This window comes from Petaurus breviceps, unplaced genomic scaffold (assembly GCF_028583685.1).
Source record: "Petaurus breviceps papuanus isolate PSGF00001 unplaced genomic scaffold, PetGlider_PUasm1.0 227, whole genome shotgun sequence".
NCBI lineage: Eukaryota > Metazoa > Chordata > Mammalia > Diprotodontia > Petauridae > Petaurus > Petaurus breviceps.
Window position 1 is genome coordinate 13,884,498 of NW_027185896.1, and position 25,902 is coordinate 13,910,399.

A 25,902-nucleotide genomic window follows, 5' to 3' on the forward strand; every position below is an offset into this window, starting at 1 on the left:
CGGCATTATTAAGAGAACATTTATGTTAAAAGATGGGACATCGTACCAGACTACAGGAAAACAGGCTAGTTAAAAGCACAGCCCATTCTCTCCCTCCTGTTTAATTGTTGGCACAGCTCATCTGTCCAGCTGCAGTGTCTGTCCCAGCTGCAGACAGATGCACTGACACAGTAATTCAATGGACTAGCCAACTACTTACCATAGCCTAGGCGGAAATCTTGTCATTATACATTCCTCCCCCTCACCACTGTCATTTTCCATACATTCAGTCTATCCTATATGGATTATTAGGCTGAATGCTTTTAAATAATCACAAATTTCACCAAAAAGGTTCTATAATGTTTTCGGCCTCGATGAAAACAGCCCAGTATCACAGGCAATATCACAAGAACAGCTAGAATCATCTGGGAGGTCTCACCAACAATCAGGAGACCCTCTTCCATTTGTGCCTTATACTGGACAGCCATCTTCCAAGAGAAAGGCAAACGCCTATGGAGAGCATCCATCTTCCGTTTTATGTCTCATTTGAACTTAATACTCAAAGGACCAATGACAAATGTATCTCTGTGGTTGCATTTATCAAGCAATCTCATGTGATCCTGACAGATATACAAAATATTCCTAGTTAGGGAATAGTCCCTAAAGCTGAGTTTTGTTCTACTAAGTCAAATGGCGCCCCTTTTCCTTTTTTGAGGATAATCAACAAAGAACATGCACAGTAGGCCTTACTATTCCCTATATAACTCAGTCAACTATGTATCTGTAAAGATGTGATCTTATATAGAAAATCTTTTCCAAAAGTCTGCCAGTTCCTTTTTTATAAACAGAAGGAAAATTCATTAAAAATAATAAAACTTCAGACTTTCCAAGTTTAACCAGGCTTAATTTTAGGCTGATATATTTCATTTCCCAGACAAGGGGGATATGTATAACATGCAGATATCCACACATACTTCAGTTTGGTCAATTAACTCAAAACTAAATTAGCTAAGTAAAATCATTGCAGAAATCATAAAGATTAAATATAAAATACTACTATGTAAAATTTAAATATAAAAACCTTAGTATGAATAACACTAAAGTGTTAAAGGCATTTGCTAAGGGATTGTCTCAACTATTCTTTGCCATGGAAAACTGGAGTAAGTCCAGAGAATTAATGGCTAGAGGTTATTTAGCAGTAAAATACCAACATGCTCATTGCTTTTATGGAATGTGCTGGGATTATATGGTTGAGTAAAGAAAACTCTTAAGTTTCCATTCTGAAAATCTTTATTCAAGCCAAGAAAATAAGCTAAGCACTCTGAAGACACAACTTTAAAATAAGCCCTCCACACGTTACTGACTCACCTGAACTAGAAGTCAGAGCAAGTCAGCATCTAGTAAGGTTAAACACAAAAACAGACTTTACTTGGACTCAAAAGACTAAAAAGCCAGACCTACCATACTACCTGCCCATCCCAATCTCCTCTATCCAACTAAACACGTGTCCCTTATGTTCAGAAGGCTACTTAGTGATGTGAAAAGAGCACTGGCTATTCACTCAGAAGACCTGAGCTCAAAGCCCAATTCTGGAACTCAGAAATTTTCTGAACATGGGTAGATTTTTATTTTACATGCCTAAACTTTACTTTATATACTTCATACTTTTTACTTTGTATGCCTAAACATTTTCATCTGCAAACTGAGATAATGCTCCTACTACTGTGTTATAAGGTTACTGTTAGGAAACCACATGACAAATCTTAAAAGTCATAACAAAGGTTATTTGTATTTATTTACTTTCATGCTAATATTCTCTTTTGCTATAAGGAGGAAAGAAGAGATAGGTTAGAGGGCCATATCAGGAAAAACTTGGAACTAAAAAGAAATCATAAAAGTTGTGATAGAAAAACACAAACCACTAAATGGAAACTCAAATGACAAACAAACATAAAACCTGAAAGCTAGAAAAAGATCTCAGAGATTATCCAAATTCAATTTCCTCTATTTACAAATTAAGAAACCGAGGTTTCAAAAGTCACATTGCTTGGCACAGTGAATAGAACACCAGCCCTGGAGTCAGGAGGACCTGAGTTCAAATCCGGCCTCAGACACAACACACAACACACAACACACACACACACACACACACACACACACACACACACACACACACTAGCCATGTGACCTGGGCAAGTCCCTTAACCCCAAATGCCCTCCAAAAAAAGCAAAAAAAAAAGTCATACTGCCAAAGCTAGGAACAGCACTCAGGTCACTAAGACAGGGAGGGCTCTTTCTACTATAACACTCTGATTTCAATATCTTTAAACTACTATTTTAGAATCCCTAAAAAACAGATGCTCAAGAATGTACTATTTCTCATACTATGTCTATACATACTGTAGAGAGAATTGAGAAAAATCAAAGGTTATGTGCTAATATTCACATATAAAAATTATTTGGAGCTTTATCAAAAAAGTCATAAAATCTGCAAATTAAGAGGTGAGAGCTTCCCAATCTGTGACCCTAGTTGAATAGCATCTCCTGGAATATACAATGAGGCATTTCAAAAAGGATTTCAAGGAGAAAGTAAACAAACCTAAGGGTCTCAGGGATGAAGAACCTTTGGCCTGGAGGTCACATGTGGCCCTCTAGGTCTTCAAGTGAGACCTTCTGTCTGAAATCAAACTTCACAGAACAAATCCCTTTAATAAAAGGATTTGATCTGTAAAACTTGGACTCTGGCAAAAAGACCTAGACAGCCACATGTGGCCTTGAGGCTGCAGGCTCCCCAATTCTGATCTAGGTAATTCTATATTTAAAAATGAGAGTGAAAATGTATGATTTCACAATGGATTTTCAGAAAATTAAAAATTATAAAAGAATCACAGAATTGAAGCCAGAAGGAACCTTTGAGATGATATTTTGTCTGACTTTGTACAGAGGAACAATTAAGGCACAGAAAAGTCTAATGACTTCCTCTGAGATTACATAGCTCATGTAAACATTTTAAAGTCAATTTTCACCCTTGTAAAAATACATCATTAGTCTTTCCTCACCTGTGATTTGCAAAGTTTGAAACAGTCCCCTGTTTGGACCATGCCCTCACTGTGAACAGTTTCTTTCCACAAGCTTGGGTCATCTCCGCAGGAATAGGGATTTAGAGTCGTGAGTCCTGGTTTGACCTGTTTAAAAACAAACTACTATTAAAACCTAGAAAAAGACCTACAAGTCTGGATTACTTTGATCACTGGTGATCAAATTACAGTAGTTAAAAGAGGGCACCAGGTGGATCACCTGAACAGAAATCATCATCAGTTCGACCTCCTATCTCCAGGAAGCTGCAGGACACTCTAACCATTCCAGAAAGGACGGTATATTCTTTTCTTCAAGTATACAGTCACTTCAAAAGAAACACCTCAATGTTAACAGGTTAATGTAAACTCTTAGTAAGTTTTATCCAATTAAACAATTCTCAGCCACTTGTTTCAAAGCACTATCCAGTTTCCCCAGTTTTCTCCTAGTGTTGGAGTCAGAGGCACGAGGCAGCAGTGATAAATAACGTGATGCACATGCTAGCTCTGCATTCTGGGATTTGAGTCTCTGCTCCAAGATCCACTGGCTGTGTGACCCAGAAGAATCTAAATTCTCTGAGGGAAAGTGTTCTTTCAGGGCTCATCTTTGTCTCCCTCTGGCCTAGTGCTTAATGTCTACTGAACTGAACTTCTCCTGGGCACTACCAGTCTGAATCTCAACTCTTCATACCTGTAGTAACCACACCATCCATACCTCTGCAATATTCAGGGTCACAAAGAAATCGTGTCCCAGGGTCAAACAGCCAGTATGTGCCAGAGGTAGTGTCTGAAACCAGGGCTTCGAGATTCCAAGGCTGGCTATTCTATACTATTCTATAAGGGTAAGCAAAACCATGTCAGTGTCCAGGAGGAAAAACATCTATGGCTTATAACCTCACATGGTGGTTGCAAATATCTCAACAAACTGTAAAGTGCTAGAAAATAGGAGCCATTTATTATCAGATGCATGCGCTGGGAAGAGGGGAATATTTATAAAACATAAAGTTAAAATACATCATTTTTTTGTTTTCCAGGGTAATGTTCCAAAGCCTCTTAAGCATTACCAAAAAAATCATTTTTGTCCTATTGGAATTAAATTCAAAAAGCACATTTCCATATGACTACATTTAATTTTTAAACAAGAGAATAATATTTTTGCACACAAATAAACTACAAATAAGTTTAGCTGAACAAGTTAAAAATCAGAAAAATAAATTATAACCAAATGGAATACATTTGGAAATTAGGGGTACACTTAGCAAGAGGTGATTTAAGTAGTTTTCTCTAACTTCCTTCGGACCTCCAAATGTTCAGTAAAAGTATTAATCCCTCGGGTAAGGGCATGCTGGCAGCCCAAGGAACTCCTTCAGGCCAATTAGCCAGCTTCCACCAGGATACTCAAAAGAAAGACAAACTTTTTATATGCCCCGGCCATCAGAAAACTGCATGCAGCAGGATGTAAGAGGGACAAAAGCCCAAACAAAGGATGGGATATTTCCTAAGTATTCATAATCAATTAGCTTTCCCCCTTTCCTCCCCTTCCCCATTATGATCACCACCAAAAGTCCACCTACAATACCCTGGCTCCAAAGCAAAACCTGGAAACCCATCGCCTCCGGGACTTCCAGCAGCCTTGTCCAGGTTCAAGGTGGGCCAGCTCTCCAGGGTCCCCTTACAAAGGTACCAGTAGGAAGCACAGGGCGGCGGCCAGACCAAAGGGAGGAGCGCAGACCCAGCCGGGGCCCCTGCTCCTGCCCCAAGCAGGGAGAGTTCGCGTATGGAAACTGTTGCCAGGCTATGATCGGCGTCCCTCCACCCTGTCTCCGTCCATCCCCCTAGAAGCGGAGTAACAGGAAACACGCGAGAACCCGAGTGTTTGCGGAGGCTTCACACATGGCACACCCGTGGGCTCCTCGCCGCCCAGCAGGCTCTCGTGGCAGGCCTGGCTTCCCGCCCCCCCATCCCCTCCCCGTCCGCTCTGGGCCAGGGTTCCAGGCCTCCAGGGTTCCAGGGCTCCTGGGCTCGCAGCCCGGAGCTGGGCCAAACACTCACACGCTAGCATCTCCAGCTTCGCCACGCACAGTGAACACGTGTCACTACCCACGCCAAAGAAGTGGAATGTGGGGGCGGGAGACGGCAGTGACGACGCCCTCCACCTGGGAGCGCTGCTCCGCACACATCTGCACTTTACCGCCCTTCGGAGGGCTGGGGTAAAGCCTGCGTCCGAGCAGGCGGGGTTCTGGGTCTGCTGGCAGAGTCAAGTTCATTGGAACAAAGACTCCATAACTAGAAGGGATTGCAAAGGTATGTGGTCAACCTGTTTTACAGCTAAGGAAACTGAGGCCCAGAGGGCTTAAATGACTTGTCCCAGGTTACAGAAATGGGACGTGGCCACAGTGTTTTCTCATAGCAAGATGGGGGAGGTATAGTGCTCAAAGTGTGAATTCACTAATTCAGTTTTGTTTATCCAGTGCTTCATGGCAGCAGGTATCAGAACGACCAGGATACAGAGCAAAGACACCAACACTACACTCAGCATAACAGCAGGTAGCCTGGTTATGGCAGAAAAAGGCCTGGATCTGCTCTTTGCCAGCTATGGACAAGGTACCTCCCTCTGTGGGCTTCACTTTCCTCATGCCTCCCTTAATGTGAAATCAGACTGGAGGAGACTGAAAAGGGACTTCTGAACCACAAGCTAAGGAATTTATTTAGATTTTACTGGAATAATGGGATCAGAGCTGTGAATTAGAAAGAAAATAGGGTAGTGGTGTGTGCTGGGGGGATGGGAGAATAAGAGTGGGGAGAGAGACAAGAGAACCAGTGAGGAGGTTACTGCAATAATCCAAGAAAGTAAGGACAAACTAAACCTGAATGGTGGCAGCAGTGGGAATGAACAAGCCTCATCATAAATCCCCCACTGCTTTTCCCCCCTGGAACAGACATTCCCTAACATAACATCAGCAGCTCAGAAAGCAGAAACAAAGGGAAAAGGGCCATAGAGCAAGAAATGCTTGTTGACTAAAGCCATCCAAAAGCCTGGGCACTGACACCTCCTGGGGCTAGGTAAAGGAAGAGATGGACAGTAAGGAGCTCAGTTTTACCCTTAGCACTATCAAATACAGGCACACTGCCCAATATGGTTATCCCATCCAACAAGATGAATACCAAACCCCAGTAGAGTCACCAGGAATCAGAGTAACACTGTTCAGATAGCACTGAGATCAGCCTGTCTTCTGGAGTACCAGTGAAGAGTGGCAATTCTGGACAATCAGGAAGATGCTGACCAGGCTCAAGGAAATGTCAACAAATCCCAAGGGGCCTCTTCTTTCCTTTTCCAACCCTGTTGCTAGGGGATTACCGACCCCCACAGATGCTGTGCCCAACCTAATTTTAGATGTGCCTGTAAATGAAGATCTAAATTAAAGCAGTCAACTTTCGTTGGCTCAATTTTCCTTTTAAATGTTTTCCTTCAGCCTTGCCTGCTCTTTTCTTGGTAAATGTATGTGGATTTGTTTTTTAAAAGTTCAAAGGGGTGAGCCAATCACTTTTCTACACCAGGAATAATTCATGCCAAATGCTTTTCCTAGATATTTATTAATTATTAAAAAGAAATAAAGAAAAAAAACCTAGGAGATTCCCTATGTTGAAAGACAGCGTGTCATATAATGGAAAATATCAAATTTAGAGTCCAGAAGCCTGTTTGAAGCCCATCTCTGATACTAAACAGTGCAAGACACCTCTCTGAGCCTAGGTCTCTTCACAGTAAAATGAGAATAGTAATACAAATACAAGATAAAGGAGTACTTTTAAATCACAACTGAAATGGGTGTTCATAGTAGATGAATTTCTACTGGGGAAATAAGAGGATAACAGCTTGCATTAGCCTACTATTTTCCAATCACTATGGCTTCTTCAGAGCCTTCTGATTCAAAGAACTAGTTATTTTCTCTATCCAACAAAGTTCTGTCTTCACAAGAAATTTCCAGAGAAGTGTAAAACTGCTTTAGTTCAAAAATTCCCAAAATGTAGTTAATAATCCTTTGCATTTACTGCTTTCACATACTAGTATTATCTCATTTGGGCCTCCTAAGAATTCAGTGTAGGTAGCAGCACAGGCATTATTAACCCCATTTACAGAGAAGGAAACAAAGGAGTTAAGTAACTGCTCAAGGTAAGATAGCAAGTTAGTGGAACTGTTATTCCCCCAGAAGGATAAAGGCATCATTTGCCACAGTAGACAAACTTTTCACAATTAAATTTGATCTCTAAGGTTTCAATCAGCTCTAAAATCCTAGAAAACATATATTTATTCACTCACTCAAGTAACATAATAAACTAAATAAAGTAAACTAATAAACTAAATAAAGTAGAGCTTTGTTTTAGGCATCAGACAAACAAAAGGCAATCCCAGCCCACAAGGACATTACAAAATGTCCATCCAAAAAAGATGCTTATCTTTTCAATAACCTTTATCTGCAACCAAGCCCGTGGGCCAGATAAGGTCTAGATTTATTTCCATTTTAGAAATGGCTACAGAGTCAAGGGAAGGTCATGAGATGACAGGAAGAGCACTATAAAGGGTGGCCTCTAATCACATTATCACCAAATGAGACAAGGGATGTAAAATACTCTCTGTAAATGTAAAGGATGACTTCATCAGTGTGGGCCTGCTTCCAGGGATGAGTTTTAAAGAGTGACCCAAGGCTCAGAGGCTAGACTTGTCAATTTCTTCGCCTTCTGTGGCTAAACTTAAAAAGGCCATCTACAAAGGTGCCTCCACTTTCTCTCCTCTCACTCTTCTTAACCCCTTACTTCAGCTCCTGACCTCATTCTTTCACCAAACTAACTGCTGCTCTCTCCAAAGCTACCAAAGATCTCTTAGGTGCCAAATCTAATGGCCTTTTCTCACTCCCCATTCTCTGTAGCCTTTGACACTGCTGATCACCCTCTTCTCTCTTCCTCTAGGTTTTCAGGACACCATTCTCTCCTGGTTCTCCTCCTACCTATCTGACCTTTCCTTCTCAGTCTCCTTTGCTGGATCCTCCTCCAAATCATGCCCTCTAACCATAGGTGTCCCTCAGGGTTCTTCTGTCTTGGGCCCTCTTCTCTTCTCCATCTATACCACTTCACTAGGTGATCTCAATCACCTTCCATGGATTTAATTATCCCTGTGTTGATGACTCTCAAAACAACCTATCCTACCCCAAACTCTATGCTGACCCCCATTCTCACACTCTGAATGAACTTTTGGACATGTGAAACTAGATGTTCAATAGACATCTTAAACTCAATGTCCAAAACTAAATTCTTTATCTTTCTTCCTAAACCTTCTCTCCACCCCTGGGACCCCCACCCCTTCTCTCTTACTGTAGAGGACACCACCACCCTCCCCCAGATTTGCAGAGAGAAGTCATATTTGACTCCTCACTCTATCTCACCCTCCTCCCCACCCCTGTCCAATTTCCAATTTGTTGCCAAAGCCTGATTTCACCTTTGCAATATCTAATATGCCTCCTTTTCTGATAACGCCCCCACCCTAGTGAAGGCCCTCATTCCCTCATGGTACATAGGACTACTGCAATAGCCTGCTGGTGGGTCTGCCTGCCTCAAGTCTCTCTCCACTCCAATGTATCCTCTAGCCTCCAAAGTGATTTTCATGAGGCACAGGTCCAACTGTATCTCCTCTCTACTCAATAAACCCCAATGATTCCCTACTGCCTCTAGGATCAACACACAAAATCCTCTATTTGGTGTTCAAAGCCCTACACAACCAAACCCCTTCATCCTTACCTTTCTAGTCTTCTTACACTTTAATCCCCACCAATTACTGTTTAATCTAGTGACACGGACCCTTATGGGTGTCCCAAAAAAAGGCATTCCATCCGTGTTCCCCATGCCAGGAATGCTCTCCTCTCTACCTCCTATTCTTTAAGGCCCAACTAAAATCCAACTTCTACAGGAAACCTTTCTCAGTCCCTCGCAATTCTAGTGCCTTCCCTTTCTTATTTATTTCCTGTCCATCCTGTATAAGATTTGTTTGTACAAGTTTGTTTGCTTGGTGTCTTCCCCAATAGATTGTGAGCTCCTTGAGGACAAAGGCTGTCTTTTACCCCTGTTTGTACTCTGAATGTTAGCACTATGCCTAGCATACTTCATTGTTAGCTATTAACAGTTATTACTTGAAGGGCTGTCTTATAAAAGAAGTATTAGACTTATTCTGTTTGACTCCATCAGGCAGAACCAGGGATAATGGGTGAATTTTAATAGAGGCTGATTTCAGCTCTACATATGAAAAATGAAAACTTGCAAAAAATTAAAGCTGTGTTAAAGCAGCATGAACTGCCTTGGTAGGTAATGGGTTCCCCAACACTGGAGGTATTCAAGCAAAAGTTTAATGACAAGTTGTCTGAGATAGTGTAGTGTAGGATTCTTGTTCAAGTACTAGATGCTTTCAAAAGTCACTGTTAACTCTGAAAATATGTGACATGTGGGGTAGCTAGGTGGCACAGTAAAGAAAGTATCGACCCTGGAGTTAGGAGGACCTGTGTTCAAATCCAGCCTCAGACACTTGACACACTTACTAGCTGTGACCATGGCCAAGTCACTTAACCTCAATTGCCTTGTCTTTCCCTCTCCAAAAAAAGTAAAAAAAAAAAAAAAAAGAATATGTGACATGAGAATTTTTACATTGTCAAGAGTACTTCAATAAAGACAAACAGGAGGGGTTCTTAAAGATACATTTCTTCCTACATGCAAATTCTGTTAAATTGCTAGAGATTGTAACTCAACACCTTTAGAAGAATGTGCCCTATCTGCAGAAAGGATCACTTAAAAGTTAACTACAAACTAACCAAAAGATAGCAAACCTGTGATTCTGAGTACTTCTACTTCTCTCCTCTCCAAATGTCCCCTCTCATTCAATCTTGTACAAAGTTGTTAATGCTTGGAGTCACAGAGAAACGATCAGAAATCCTTCTGACAAAGGCAAAGTCATACAATGACAGATTTAGAGCTGACATCAACCTTCAAGATCATTTACTACAATCCCCTAGGATCAGAGCTTAGTAACTCCACCAAGATAACTCAGGTAGATAAATGGCCAATCTAAGATGAAAACCAAAATTCAGCACTCCACTACTCCACCCTGTGACACCTTAGCAGTGGGGGCAATGACTATTTTGGCAGATAATCAATCTTCTAGCAGGAAGAAATTTGTGGTTGACAACTTCTGAGACCCAGGACAAACTCCCTTCTCCTTAAAACAAAAACAGCAGCAGACATTTATTTATACAGTCACTTGCAAGCTTTTAAATTATTTTACAAGGCGAGGCTAGGTGGTGCAGTGAATAGAGCAACGGCCCTGGAGTCAGGAGGACCTGAATTCAAATCCAGTCTCAAACACTTAACACAAAACTATCCCTGTGACCTTGGGCAAGTCACTTAACCCCAATTGCCCTACCTTTCCCCCTCCGGAAAAAAAAAAGCAAAATAAAATAAAATAAATAAATTATTTTACATAGATGATCTCATATACTTCTCCTAACAAACCTGCAAGGTAGGCAAGTATCATTACCCCCCTTATTCAGGTGAGAAAATGAATTAAAAAAAATAGAAGCAGCTTTCTGCCAGGAGTGACAAAGTTATTAAGCAGTTACTTAGAGCCAGGTAACAGGATAGCAGGATCATACATTTAGAAGTGGAAGGGATCTCAGGTATCTAGTCCCACTCCCTTAGTAGAAGAAGAAAGGCCCAACAAGGTTAAGTGATTTGCCCAGGGTCCCACAGGAGGGGTTTGAACCTAGAGTCTCTGAATCCAGATACAGCTAGTGCTCTTTGGACTGCCCCATCATGTCTTGATTCCAATTTCCAATGCAACATGCCCCTTTAAATCAGGAAGTACCAAGAAGAGTGTGAAAAATGGATATATTTCAAAGTAAGGTAAATTATCTGAATTGAGCAGGTACAGCTGAATGTGCAAAAAAAAAATGTTACCCTTTGGCAATGATTTCCAATTCACAACTAGCCAGATGGGTTACAGGAAATTGTTGTAAAATATAGCAAATGACAAATGTAAAAGGGGAAAAGCTGACATTAAATGTACCGAGAAGGAAAAAAACCCCATCATTTACCATTTTAACCATCCAAAAATTTATTTGGTTTTCTAATGGCGGGCTGAAGGCTTTCTCAAAATGATATGAGTGGCAAATCTAATATGTCAAAAGTATAACTTTTTCATCAGCTAGATGTTTTATAACTCTAATAGTCTATGATTCTTGTTGTTGTTTTGGCTGTTTGTCCTTCGTTCTAGAAGGGGAGCATGACATCAGGAAGGTGATGCCATGACTTGCAAGTGAATTGGATTGAAGTGAGGGAGGGCTGTGCAAAGTCTCCAGCCTCGATTTCTCCTCCTGAGTCATCTGGGTCCAGTAGCAAGACATAGATCAGGAGGATTGGAGAGAGATTCTAGATTGTTTCTGGTGGCAAATTGGTGGGCACTGGACTAAGAAGGCAGGAGAAGTGGGTTTTAATCACTTTTACTACTCAGGGATTCAGCCTTCCCTGTAAAATGAAGGGAGTGGAGTAGATGATCTCTAAGGTTCCTTCCCATATTTATCTTTCTTTTCTTTGAAAGATGGTTCTTTAACCAGAACTATCCTTCTTCTGAAATTAGTTGTTATCTTCAGGGCTATCATGTGGAAATTATTAGACTTATTCTGCCTGACCCTAGCAGGCAGAACCAGGGATAACGGATGAATGTTTCAGAGGCAATTACACATGTGAAGTCATGTAAAATATATTTCCATATTAATCATGCTGAGCCTCCCACCCCAAAGCAAAAAAAATAAATAAATAAAGTGAAAAAAGCATGCTTCAATCTGCATTCAGAGTTCATCGTTCTCTCTTTGGAGGTGGATAAAATGTTTGATCATGGGTCCTTTGGAATTATCTTGAATTACTGTACTGATTACGAAAAAAAACTTGCTACAAATTAAAGCAGTCTCAAAGTGGGATGAACTGCTTAAAGGAGTGTAATGGAAAGAACTGTGGGCTTTTTGGGGGCTGGGGATGGTTTCACTATTTTGTCTTCAAATTTACAACGCCTACCACAGTCCCGGGAACACAGCAGGTGCTTAATAAATGCCCATGGCATAGGTGCTCATTAATAAGTAAATTCTCAGAAGAGACAAAAGTTTAGAGGAGGCCGGACCCCACCCTCAAAGAGCTAGGAGACAACACCGAGAGGGGCACCACTATCCTGACGTAACTAGGGGCGCAAGCCACGGGCTCCGGGAGCGGCCAGCATCCACTCCACGCAGAGGACGCGCCGCGCCGAGCCCCGCCCCCTCCCCGCAGCCTTCCCGGCCCCTCCGCACGCTCCCCAGGGCAGCAGTCTGCTTATAGCAAGGGAGAAAGGGCGCTCGCAGGACCCGCAGCCCACCCACCCGGTCCGCGCCCTGCTACTCCTCACCTCGGGGTAGCAGGCCTCTGCTGCGGCAGCGGCGGCACTCGAGGCCACGGGCTCCGCGCTATTGGCAACCATCGCGCTCTCCGACCCGACCTCCCGCCTCCGGTCCCAGCCCCTACTCCCCAGCCGCCCGCCCCTGAGGAGACTCTAGGAAGTCGAGGTCTAGGCAGCCGGAGGTCCCACCCTCTCATTTCCGGGGATGCGCGCGCACTTCCTGTCCCATTACTGTCCATCCCTTCACCAGCCACTTACCTCAGTCCAGCTTCTCCCGATCTGGCGTCAGTTTCGGTCCGCTGCCATAGCTGACTGCGCGCGCACCTCCTCTTCCCCCTAGCCCCGCCCAGTTTTTCCCTGAGTCAGTCCCTCTTGGCTCATGTCAGTTTCTACCGGCTGCCGGGGAGAAGGAGGCGGGGAAGCAGTTTCCCGCGGGCTGCGCGCGCTTCGCAGACTTGACTCCTGCCCGCGCGGCGGGCTTAGCGGCTTCGCTGGTGGATAGCGGCTAGGGTCGGGCGGTTGCAGACTTGGCGGTTGGGAGCCCGCCAGGTCCCCCAGCAAGGCGGCAACCAAGCTGCTAGGTATCCGGTCCCTGCTGGAAACAATCTTAGGGACCGCCTCTAACCCTGTCTTTATACAGATGGGGAAACTGAGGCCTAGAGGGGATCACAGTTCAGCAGTGACAGAGCCCCTGACTGGAGCTTTAGTCTTTCCTCTCTGCTCCTCCACCTCTCCGAGACAGTACGGGAGCCTATACACACTCATCCACTGCCCCACCAAAAAAATCCAACCCAAAGTGGATTCGGCTGACTTAGTAGGTTGTCAGTTCCCCAGACTTCAGGCAGAAGCTGTCAGGGGGATGGCCAACCAACTGATGAACTCTGAATTGAAATTTCTCAATTGAAAAAAATTGTCAAATTTTCAATCACAGAAGGCTGTTACTTTTTAGGATGTACCTTGGTATGACCAGTGGGGGGAGATTGGTTTTTAGTTTTGATTTTCATAACTTTATCTGTTAGAGATGGTGACCAATAATAATAGTCTAATTTAATTAATTGATTAAAATTTTACTGTGCCACAATATGCAGAGTTAACATTTATATGACCATTTAACAATAATTTAACAAGAATAGCTAACATAGCCTTTTGCAAATTGCTTTACACATATTCTCTCATTTTTACAATAAACAAAAGATATAGGCAGGTCCTATTGATAGGCTCACTTTACCCATGAAATTGATGCTGGGGGGGGGGGTGGAGTGACTTGGCCAAGTTCACACAGTTACAAGTCACACAACCTCTGGGCCTCAGTTTCCTCATCTGTAAAATGAAGGGTTTCAATCAGAGTTCTAAGTCACTCTTAAGGTCCCTTCCAGCTCTAAATCTGTCTTAAATGCTTTGCTCAGGGTGCCTCCACTGATGAATGTCAAACCCAGGTCTTCCTGAATCCAAGTCTGGTACTACTTAGGGATTCTTATTCAGACACAGGTCAGCCTAGAATCCCTTTGAGATGTCTTCCTGCTCTAAAACTCGGTGATCCTGTAAGATGTCTATTTTCTACTTCCTCTCTCAAGGGCAAATAAGTGTAAGGCACATATTTGAAGTAAAAACCATCTTTAGATTACTTTTTCCTAGAGTATTTCCTTAATCCATAACAACAGCTCACATTTCTACAAGCTTTAAAAAAAGGAATGCTATAAAACAGTACATTATATAATAATGTACTGTTTTATATAATATATAATATAAAAGTTATAGTGACATTCTAGTAGTAATTTGAAGTTTACAGAGTGCTATCTTCACAACTACCCTGTGACACAGTGCCAGTATTATTTTCAATCTACAGGAGAGGAAACTGAGATCCAGAGACATAAAGAGCTTGCCCCAATTAGTAAGACAAGACAGATATACTCCCACAAAGAGACAAGAAATAAACAATACCAAACAATAAAATAATACCTGGTTCATAGTCAAGAAACCTGAGTCCTACGTCAGACAAGCATTTTGCTAAGACAAATGAATGGATGAAATGAGATCAACTAGTTTTGCTCTTTACTACAGGGAATGAGTCAAGGGGTTTGTGCTGTAGTCCCTGCAAAAGTCAACAAGCATTTTTAAAGTGTCTACTTATGTGATAAGCACTGGGGAGAAAAACAGAAACAAAAGGGAGCTGAAAAAAGGGAGAGGAGGAAATCTCACCAGGACTCTGTGAAAAAGGAAATGCCAAATCAGACACTAAGAGGAGGAGGGACTTCCCAGCATGAGAAGGCTGCAGGGATGGAGGGATCTTCCAGGGAAGAGAAGGCTGCATTCCAAAAAGTTGCAAATCCTTAAGTAAATCACTTTCCTTCTCTGGCTGTGTTGGGTTCCTCTTCAGTAAAATGAGAGCGTTGATTAGATCATCTGAAAGATCCTTCTCCCTGCTATCCAGAAACCTGTTAGGGAGAGAAGGCTCTCCTCAAAAAAAGACATCCCTAACAAACATATTCACATTTCACAAAGAGGCAGAGATGAATTCAGTGTAGGCTAGAATTGTTAGGGAAAGCTTCATGGAGACTTGAAAATATACAGACAAGGAGAGGGGTGGAAAACAAAGAAACAACCTGATGAAAATAACGGCCTTCCAAAACGAGAGTCCTGAACATCAGAGCTATATGATAAAAGTTCATTGAATAACTATCTATCAGTGCCTCGGATGTTTCCATATAACTGAAGCTTGGGGGCACATTTTTGGGGTTGGATGAAGGTGGGATTTGTGATTAGCCTCCAGCTGTAGAAATCCCCACACCCAATACAGATTTGCAAATCCCATGCAATTTCTAATCTTGAAAAGTTGTCTGGAGGGGCGGCCAGGTGGCTCAGTGAGTAAGAGCACTGGCTCCAGTGTCGGGATGATCTGGATCGAATCCGGGCTCAGATACTCAGCACCACACCCAGAAATAACTGGCCATGTAACCTTGAACAAGTTACTTAACCCTGATTACTTAAAAAAAAAAAAGTTGTCTGGGACACCGAGAAGCTAAAGTGACTTGCCAAGGGTCTCATATCCAGTATGTATGTCAAAGGCAGGACTTGAACCCTGGTCTGCTTGACTCCAAGGCTAACCTTCTGTCTATTAAGCAAATAATAACACCTTCTGTTCCACGGTGCTTTTCCCATACAATCCTGTGAGGAAGGCAGTGCAATGATTATGATGCTCATTTTTCAGGTGAGAAAACTGCAGCTTTGCCCATGACCACAAAGCTAGTATCTGATACAGGCTTCTAAATCTACATCTTATTCCAATTTAGCACTCAGCTAATACTGTATTCAGTGCTGCCTCTTTAAGTTTAGCTATTTTGGGTGTTTTGGGTTGTTGCTGTTATTGTTTTTGTAACTCCAGCACAAACATAGTGGACACAATGAATGTGTTGGGTTTATTTTTTTTAAGTTGTTATAATTCCTTGAAAAAAGTGACAAACCAAGCCTTTCAAATATCCCTTGGGGAGAGAGGGCACAGAGGGGAACAATTAGTACCACTAAGAACACTAGAAACTCTATAATGTAGTGTTTTCAGAATCCTTGCTGAATATTTGGTAACATTTGCCACTGTCACAAATGGAATTAATTGAGCATTTATTAAACACTCACTGTTACCTGGCACTGTGATAATCACAGATGATACAAAAAAGGCAAAAAGCAGTCCTTGTACTCAAAGGGCTTATATTCTAGTAGGGGAAACAAACAAATAGGGATATATAAAACATATGCATAGCAGATGGAAAATAACCTTTGAGAAGAAAGTTCTCTCAACTAGATGGGGGATGAGGAAAGGCTTACTACAGAGAGTGGTACTTATGGATGCCAGGAATTCTAAGGGGGGGGGGGTCAGGAAGGAGAGCATTTCAGGAATGGTTAATAGTCAATGCAGTCACAAAGATGGGAAATGGTACATCATGCATAAGAGATGGCAACTAGGCCCTTACAACTAAACTGTGGTGTGTATGGAAAGGAGTAATGTGCATTAAGTCTGGAAAGATGGGAAACAAATTGTGAAGAGTTTTAAATGCCAAATGGAGTTTATACTTGAAGCTAAATGACTTCACCATGTATAATGTATATCATACTGCTTGACTTCTCATGGGGTGGGGGAGGGGCAGGAGGAGAAAATTTGTAACTCGAATTTTTTTTTACTTTATCAAATGCTTTATTAACTTCTAGCTTACATCATTCATTTCTGCAAGATTTTGAGTTACAAATTTTCTCCCTGTTTTTTCCCTACCCACAACCCCAAAATATCAATCCCACTGGATATTCCCTCCTCCAATATGCTCTCTCCCATATGTTCCCCCATAGCCCCTCTCCGACTTTCCAGTAGGGCACGGTGGATCTCTATGCCCCAGTGCCTATATGTCTTATTTCCCAGTTACATGTAAAATAATATTAATAATTTATTATTAATATATAAATATATAATTATTATATATTTATATAAAATATATATATTTTATATATATAAATATATTTTTATATAAATATTATAATTATATAAATATAAATAATAAATATATAAATTAATAAATATATATATTTCTTTAAACATTTGATTTTAAAATTTTGAATTCCATATTCATTCCCTTCCTCCCTTGTCACCCACCCTTACTGGGAAGATAAGCAGTCCAGTATAGGATGTACATGTGTGGCTAATGCAAAGCAATGACATAGTAGATATATTGTAAAAGATTGACTATATTTCCCTCCCTCCTATCCTACCTTCCACTTGTTCTATTCTCTACTTTGATCCTGTCCCTTTTCAAAAGTGGGTGCTTCCAACTTCCTTCCCCCCCAGCCCGCCCAGAACTTGAAATTTTAAAAAAATTGATGTTAAACATTTTTTAAAATGTAATTAGGATATAGTCAATGAAATAAATATTTTTGTAGAAAATACTTGACGCTAAAAGTATAGCTCTTAGACTCTCCTTGTCTGTATATTTTCAAGTCCCCCCTCCATTAAGTTTTTTCCTAACAATTCCAGCCTACAGTGAATTTTCCTCTGCCTCTTTGTTTAATGCTCTGGATGTGGTTGGGGGAATGAAAAAGACAAAAAAGCCTGGATTTCTGCCCTGAAGTCTTTTCAGTTTATGAGACATTATAGATATGGATAAGTGTGAATATGTTCATTATGGATGCCTTTTTTTGGGAAAGACTTCTTTCCCTGATCTTGTACCTGGGATCTGTTGAGTCCCAGCTCTGGGATTAGGAAGAGTGGTGGGTCTAGAGTAAGAAAACCTAACCTTAAACCCCAGTTTTACTACTAACTAGGTGTGTGAACCTGGCCAAGTGACTTTCTCTGTGGGCCTCAGTTTCCAGTCTTACTGTCAAGTTGGTTCCCCAAAGGATAACTACATCTCAACATTATCAATAAGCAATTAACATCAACTGACCTTACAAAGAGAAATTTACTGAAAAGATAAAGCAAGAACAGAAGTACAAACATATTCCCCCAACAGGGGGTACACTCTCCTCTTCATCATCTCTGTCTCAGGTGCTGTGAGCATTTGCCCCACCATGTTCACCCCCGTGTGTGGCACGGCTGTTTGGTGAGTTGCTTACTCCCTTGGCCTCATGGCTATCAGGATGATCCATTAATAGGCTGGATCCCACAGGTTATTTCTTAGACCTTCACTTTTTACCAGCTCCCACATAGGCCCTGGCGATTCTATAGCCTTTCAAAACTCTTCGTTGTATGAATTAGCTTTGACTAATTCATACTGATCTTAATCAATCCAAATAATTAAGTTTTTCACATACTCCAATCAAGCTGAAACTAAAGGTGATGGGGGCCTAGTGTGAGTAGAAAGAAAGGGACAGATATGAGGGATATTGAGGTAGTAGAATTGACAAGACTTGACAACTGATTGAATATAGAAACTGAAGAAGGGAGAGGTAAAGATAATTCCTAGTGTAAGGTATTGGCCCTTTAAGGTACTACCCAGTTCAGATAGAAAAAAGGGACAACAAAATGTATTTTATGTAAATAAAAAGATTTTAAAACGCTTGTAAAGGATTTAAAAATTGCCCATCATAGACAATCATTTTGATGACTAAAAGGGGTAGGAAAAGAAGTCTGATTTAAGAAATGTGGTTAAAATATGTGCATGAAGAAACAGTTCTCAGATGGGACTGAGTGGTTTGGGACAGAAAAGAGACAGTGGCACAAATATAAAGACAAATATCCTGGTGACAGATATATTGTCAGCCCTCATTTGAATGTGAACAGTTTAATGATTTAAAAGGTCAGGGAAAACTGCTGTTAACTTAAAAGATTTTTAAAGCACTTAGTATGTTCCAAGCACATCCATTACCCCTATCAGGCTGTCAGCTCCATGAATTATATACCATATCTTATGTCTTATCTAAACTTATTTTCTCCCCCAGCAACTATCATAGTGCACTGTATACAACAGGCACTTAGAAAATGTTGCTTGAATTTTTGCTTTTTTTTTTTTTTGAAGTGGAATAGATATCAATCTCTTGGACAGGAAGTAAAAGGGGTCTTAGAGATCATTTAGTCCAACTTTCGATTTTCAGATGAGGAAACTGAGGCCCACAGAGAAAGTCACTTGGCCAGGTTCACACACCTAGTAAGTGACAGAGTTGGGGTCTGAGGTTATGTCTTCTCACTCTAGACCCAGCACTCTCCCTAATCCCAGAGCTGGGATTCAACAGATCCCAAGTACAAGGTTCCTATGGGAACCAGAGATTCCTCCATATTCTGTATCTAACCTGAGTGTCTTTGTTCTTCTTGCTCATTCCTATTAGTTAATTAATGATTAATATTAATTAATCATTATCACGATAGCCAGAAGAGAAGACCAAAGCACCAGCCTGTGCCTTTGGGAGTGAGCAAGTGAGCAGTGATGGGGAGGAACCTTGTTCAAGCTTCACCTTTCCATGTGTTTGTTCTCTTTGCATCTACAATGCCCTCACAAACAGTAAATGGGTTTAATAAATGTTTGTTGATTGACATTCCCTAAACTGGTCCTGGGATGGTAGTCCACGCCTTCCCAGCTAAGCTGGTCCCCCTTTTGCATGGACGCTGCAACAGAGGGGCTGAAGAGGGCTTTAGAGAAAGTTGTCAAATTCCTAACCATCTTTCAAAGCCTAAATTGAATGTCACCTGCTCCAGAAGTCTTCCCTCACTCTTCTATCCCCAGCCCTGGTCAATAATAACCTTCTCCCCTCTCTGGACTTCACATTTGGATCAGAGAGGTCCAGTCTTATGTATTATAGCTATTTGCTCTTATCTCCCTCTAAACATGAGGGCAGGGTCAATGTCTTGTCTAAATTCTGCATTTTTCTTAGCACATTGGTCTGCACACAGTAGGCACTTAACACAGTTATTGGACTGTGAGCTTTATGTATGTGTGTATGTGTGTGTGTGTGTGTGTGTGTGTGTGTGTAGGTCCTAGTGAGTAGGGATGGTTCATTCATTGTATTCCCATCGCTGGTGTCTAGCACAGTTGGCACTTGACACTTGTAGAATTTCATAGCATGTTTCAGCTTCTCTTTCCCTCTATTCCTCACCCTCCCCCAGACAGTGACCTCTGGAAGGGCAAGAGACACGTCCTATCTAATCTTCCCCTCTATTCCAGGGCCCAGCAGTGTTCTGTATACCTTAGGCACCTTAGTGTTTGTTTAACTGAATTGACCTAGAATGGTGAATCCACCCCTTCCCAACCCACAACCCACCAGGTCAGTCCACATAGGTTACTAACAGAACTGATTTTTATTAAGCAAACATTATGATTCTATTTCTTTACACCTGAACATTCACCAAGACGTTCCACAGATATAAAGGAAGGTTACTGCACCAAAAAATGATTCAAAAGAGTGAATTTTAAAATTGCCACTTAGATGGAATACATACACACACATATACGTATGTCTCTATATGTACATATGTATTTAAATATAAACACCCATACCTAAATAAAAAATAAATTAAATCCAAAGTCTAATGTAGTTGTTCTCAGACTGCTGAGGAAGAGCCTACCTTCCCCAGAGCCAAGCCCACTCTGGGACTCAGGGCTGCTTTGCTGCCTCAGCCAATGAAGGGGCCGCCATTAACTGACCAGTTGGCTTTGTGGTTCGGGTGATGAAAATTCCATTTTGCCTGGGGCAGAGAAGGAATAACTGAAGCCATTTCTAAGCTGCTCATTTTTCTGTGTCATTCCTGAGCAGGAAGCAGCATCAAAGGAAGGGTTTCCAAAGTGCTGACCTAGCTAAAGTTTTTGCCAAGAAACAATCAGCAAAGAACTTTTAAGTACAGTTGGATTTTCCTGTGAAGGGGACTGGATTAATGGTTAAGACAGACAAATAGCCTCGTTATCACAAAAGTGAAACTTTAAGAGGAAGATGAAATAACTTTTTAAAAGTATGTGTATGGGGAGAAGGAGGGAGAAAAAATTTGGAACTCAAGGAATTATGAAATTGAATGATGTAAACTAAAAGTAAATAAATAAATTAAAAAATAAAGCACATGTGCTTTTATTCATGGGTATTGCTTCTGTGTGAATGCATGTGTGTATGTGTATGTGTGTGTTAATTTATGTGCTTCTGCCACCCACTGAGGAATACAAGACTTCTAAACTGGAAATGGAGAAAATTACAGAGTTGGTTGGCCTTGGCCTGAATCAAAATCATTGTCTAAACGATGATCAAGAAGTTGTCAACAAAAAGAAAAGGAACAAAAGTTTCCCAGCAAATTCCAAGCCTGGCAAACCACCCAGAAATCCTTAGGCTTCTTAGAGAAAATGATCTTAGGAAAGCAGCTGCCCAGCAGCTGAGGAATACTGGGAAGTGACTTTGGGAGGGTTTTTTCTGTACAGTCGGGGGTGGGGGGGAGAGGGAGAGGAAGAGAGGGAGAGGGAGGGAGGTAGAGAAAAAGGAGAGAGGGAGAGGGAGAAGGGAAGGAGAAAGAGGAGGGGAAGGGGGAATGGAGAGGGGGAGGGAGGAGGGGGAGGGAGAGAGAGAGAAAGCCTTGTCTCAGGACTTTTCTGGTGGGATTCAGGAGCTCCATCTTTGACTCTATCTGAACCTTATTTTCAATGACACAAGATCCTCAGAGCTAGAGCGGGGGTTCTTAACCTGGGGTCTGTAATCTTTTCATTTATTTATTTATTTATTTTTAAGCAATCAGGGTTAAGTAACTTGCTCAAGGTTACATGGCCAGTTATTATTTCTGGGTGTGATGCTGAGTATCTGAGCCCGGATTTGATCCAGGTCATCCTGACACTGGAGCCAGTGCTCTTACTCGCTGAGCCACCTGGCCGCCCCTGTCTGTAATCTTTTTAAAATATTTTGATAACTCTTATTTCTGTATAATTGATTTATTTTTTTAACATTTATTTATTTAACATTCTGAAGGGAAAACAGCTTTCACCAGACTGACAAGAAGGTTCACAACTCCTGCTGCAGAGCTAGAAAGGAGTGTGGATCATTATACAGATAAGGAAACTGAGGCCCAGAGAGAAGAGACATGCCCAAGGTCACGAATGGCAAAGAACAAAGGCTGGATTCAAGTCTCTCAAACTACAAATCCAGGTTACTTTCTGGACTGGTTTAAGAAGTAACACATAGGGGCGGCCAGGTAGTACAGCGAGTAAGAGCACCGGCCCCAGAATCGGGATGACCTGGGATTGAATCCGGGCTCAGACACTTAGCACTCACCCAGAAACACCTGACCATGTAACCTTGAGCAAGTTACTTAACCCCAATTGCTTAAAAAAAAAAAAAGAAGTAGCACACAGCTGCAGTAAATTCCATGAGGGTCTTTTACTCTTTACTCTGGCTCTGCTCCAAAGGAACCACTTGGCCCTTCACACCCAGTGAGGCTAAGGTGAGCAGACAGTATTAACTTTTCAGAGCTGTCACAGGGGCAGCCCAAGTGAAGAAGGCTCAGGCCCTTGAAGATGGAGTGTGACAGAGAAGATGGCTTCCAATACCCAGATTTCCCTTCCTAACCCTACATACTGAGTCTGGGCAACAGACCCTGGCTTCAGTCTAGCAATGCTCTAGCTCCTCTCTCTCTCCACCCCTCCCCCTTCTGTTTAAATGGTGAATGTTCTGGCCAAAACAGGACACAGGCTTGACACCACTGTGCCATCAGCCTGCAGTAACATCTGGGCTCAGCTATGGTAAGTTCTGCCTTCTCCCTTGAGTCAAGGACATCAAAAAATCCATGTTAAGTAGCTGCAGGAGGGATAAAAGAAACCTCACTGTCAGGGACTCTTGGCTAACTTGGAGGCACAGCAAAGATATGGGGACTAGATACTAGAACAGAACGGTTTTTATTTATTTTTGTTCAAAAGGTGGACATTTTTCAGGAAAGCATTAACACAAAATTCAAGTGCTGGTCAGGGGCTATCTAACAATTAGGTTTTACCCAGCCCCCTGGCACATGGCCTAGTTACTTGGCTGAGTCTCTTGGAAGCCACAGGGCTCACCTGGGAAACAGGGAGTTCCTTAGCACCAGCAGGAGGAGGGGCAGGCAGGCAGGTCTCTGAATCAATCAAATTAAAACCTTTGGGAAAGAGCTAGAATTCAAAGGAAGCTCAGCTCTGTGGCACCCCTGAACTTGGATTCCTCACATTGTAGCTGAAACCCTCCACCTTGGCCTTTCCAATTATGACTGGTTTTCCCACCTGGTCCAGCCCTTAGCTATCAGGACCCATAGTTACTCTGGTAACAAATTCAGCCTGACTTTGGTGACTTGGTCTTCTCTTGTCTCAGGCCTCAGCTCTCCTGCCCCCAGGCAAACATTACCCTTTTGTCTTCCCTGGGGAAGTCCAGACTAGCTGGTCTTGTCCTGAGAGAAGGCATAGAATAACTCTAGTGATATTAGCTGCAAAAAGGCAACACCATTCACCCTCCCCACCAGAGTCGAGAGGGTACACACAGAGCACACACATAAACGTGCCAAATAAAGTCAATCAGCACTATCTGGGGGTTGGGATTATTTGTTAGCTTTGGGCCACCAGTCTGGCACAGATGGAATGATGTTCACTTGGTGACCTTGGGAGGTCTTGATGTAAAGGGGCACCTTGATTTTCTCTGATCGGAGCAAAGCAATTCCCACATTATCCTCCCCTGCTCGGTACTTCCCTGCATGCTTTCCTGACTCAGTGAGGACAGTGGCCCCTGCAGAGATGCCTTCAGCTATGATGGGTTCTGAAAATCTGACAGGGAAAAGGCGTTTTCGGATGACTCCCATGTGTTGGGTCCGAGCAGTCAACTCTTGTCCAATGTAGCAGCCTTTAGTGAAGCTAACCCCATTCATGAAGGTCAGGTTGGACTCCAAGGGCAAGGCCACACCAGGTGGTAGATCTTTGATCCCTTCAGGAATTCCTATTGAGGCAGAAGAGGAGAAACATGACAAACCCAATTCTTTAAGTGCTAGGAACCCCTCCCCCTCTGTACCATAGCTGGTATATTCCTTCCATCCAGCTGGCAGAGAGGCTGGTCCAAGCTCCCAAACAAGTAATAATGATATTTCCAGCTCCAGCATTTTTTCTACTCTGCCATGCTGCCTTTGATCAAAATGAAATCAAAGTGGGAATAAAAACAACAAACTTCCTTCCAAGGTCCCAGTGGCTCCAGCCTTAGAATTTAGGGCCCCTTTAGACAATCGTGCATGCCTGAAAGGGGGACCCTCAGTCAAGAAATCTGAGGCCATGGGGCAGCCAGGTGGCACAGTGAGTAAGAGCGCCCCCGGCCCTGGGAGTCCCTGGATTGGTTCTGGCCTCAGATGCTTAACACCCACACAAAATAACTGGCTGCGTAACATTGAGCAAGTTACTTAACCCCAATTGCTTAAAAAAAAAAAAAAGAAATCTGAGGCCTGCATGCCTCCCTGAGAGCAGCAGGGTGTACGTACAAGTGTTGGAGTCAGAAGACCAGGGGAACTTGAATCCTAGCTCACCAACTACTAACTGTATTACCCAGGCTAAGTCATTTCATCACGTTCTGCCTTGGCTTCTTCATCTGTGTAACAGAAATAATGAGACATTCTAAGGGTTTCACAGAGTTGTGAGCAAAGTGTTTGGTGAGCCATGAAGTGCTTGAGAAGTGTGAATTACATTACTGTTTGAGACTTTTAAAAAGAGTTGTCTAGGACAGAGGCATTAAACTCAAGGCTTGTTCGGAAGGTGGCATGCAACACTCCCAAGTTTGGCCTGAACCAGATGAAGATGTTTTTGGGGAATGTTTTACAAAATAAATAAAAACATAATACATCATGGATAATGTTAATTTGTAGTTTTCTAAGTCAATATATGGCCTGCAGGGGTCTGTTTCTATTTAAATTTGATATGCAAACACATAGTTTATGTGTATATACACATACCGTAAAATTATTAGCAAACAAGACTGTTTAAGAAGATGAATGTTAATAAATAATTGATTCTGATTTTAAGAATTCATCAATAGTTAACTATGCTACAGACTGTGCATACATCCCAGTCGTGATTAGTGCAACCCTCAAAGGGGTCATATATTTTTGAATTCACACTATTTGCAGTTATAATTACATAAAATATGGTAACTGGTTCCAGTCCAGTGAAAATATGCAGTGTTAATTCAAATAATGCAACCACTTCAGGGGATTCATAATCTACACCAATCATGGCCTAGACAAATGTATGAATAATTCATTATCGTAATTAAATATAACTTTTCATTGTTGTTAAGTCATTTTCAATCATGTCACATTCTTCATGACCCCCTTTAGGGTTTTCTTGGCAAAGATACTGGAATGGTTTGCCATTTTCTTCTCCAGCTCATTTTACAGATGAGGAAACTGAGGCAGACAGGGTTAAGTGAACTGTGCAAAGTCACACAGCCAGTACCTAAGGCCAGATTTGAACTCAGGTCTTCCTGACTCCAGGCCACCCAGCTGCCTCAAATACAATTTACATTAAACTAATCTGAGATACAAACGATCACAGAATCTCAGCATTCTAGGGAAACTCAAAGGGTCTCTACTTACTCTGCCTTTACAAGAATCTTCTCTAGGATACTGCTAACAAGTGGTCCTCTAACCTCCTTTTCAAGTCCCCTCCATGAAAGGGAAGCCCATCCCACCCCAGACAACCATCCAGATCTCAGACAATTCTCTTTAGAAAGTTTCTCCTTGGGGCGGCTACATGGCACAGAGTAAAGCGAGGGCCCCCAGAGTCGGGAGGACCCAAGTTTGGTTAGGCCTCAGATACTTAACACCCACACAAAAAAACTAGCCCTGCAATTTTGGGCAAGTTACTTAACCCCAATTGTGCTCCAAAAGGCAAAAAAAAAAAATTATAAAAACGGGGCGGCCAGGTGGCTCAGCGAGTAAGAGCACCGGCTCCAGTG

General features: G+C 42.1%; 2 protein-coding genes across 7 annotated transcripts in view; both read right to left on the minus strand.

Moving 5' to 3' along the window:
- The window catches only part of LOC138167149 (meiosis-specific coiled-coil domain-containing protein MEIOC-like), a 50,148-nt gene extending 37,310 nt beyond the window's left edge, over positions 1-12,838 (minus strand). Inside the window, exons 1-2 of one of the 5 annotated variants that reach the window (XM_069095846.1) lie at positions 12,772-12,838; positions 3,039-3,164 (exon numbers count right to left, since the gene is read on the minus strand). In XM_069095846.1, coding sequence (XP_068951947.1) covers positions 3,039-3,080 — 42 coding nt within the window. In that variant the 5' untranslated portion in view covers positions 3,081-3,164; positions 12,772-12,838. Of the gene's footprint in view, positions 1-3,038; positions 3,165-3,276; positions 3,385-4,627; positions 4,896-5,105; positions 5,218-12,522; positions 12,709-12,771 lie in introns of those variants that run through there. The other 4 variants (XM_069095843.1, XM_069095847.1, XM_069095844.1 and 1 more) reach the window with 4 other exon arrangements.
- Positions 12,839-22,826: 9,988 nt separating this feature from the next.
- The window catches only part of IBA57 (iron-sulfur cluster assembly factor IBA57), a 22,732-nt gene continuing 19,656 nt past the window's right edge, over positions 22,827-25,902 (minus strand). For both annotated transcript variants that reach the window (XM_069095850.1, XM_069095851.1), the window contains one exon: positions 22,827-23,901. In XM_069095850.1, the coding sequence (XP_068951951.1) occupies positions 23,510-23,901 (392 nt within the window). In that variant the 3' untranslated portion in view covers positions 22,827-23,509. The remainder of the gene's footprint in view (positions 23,902-25,902) is intronic.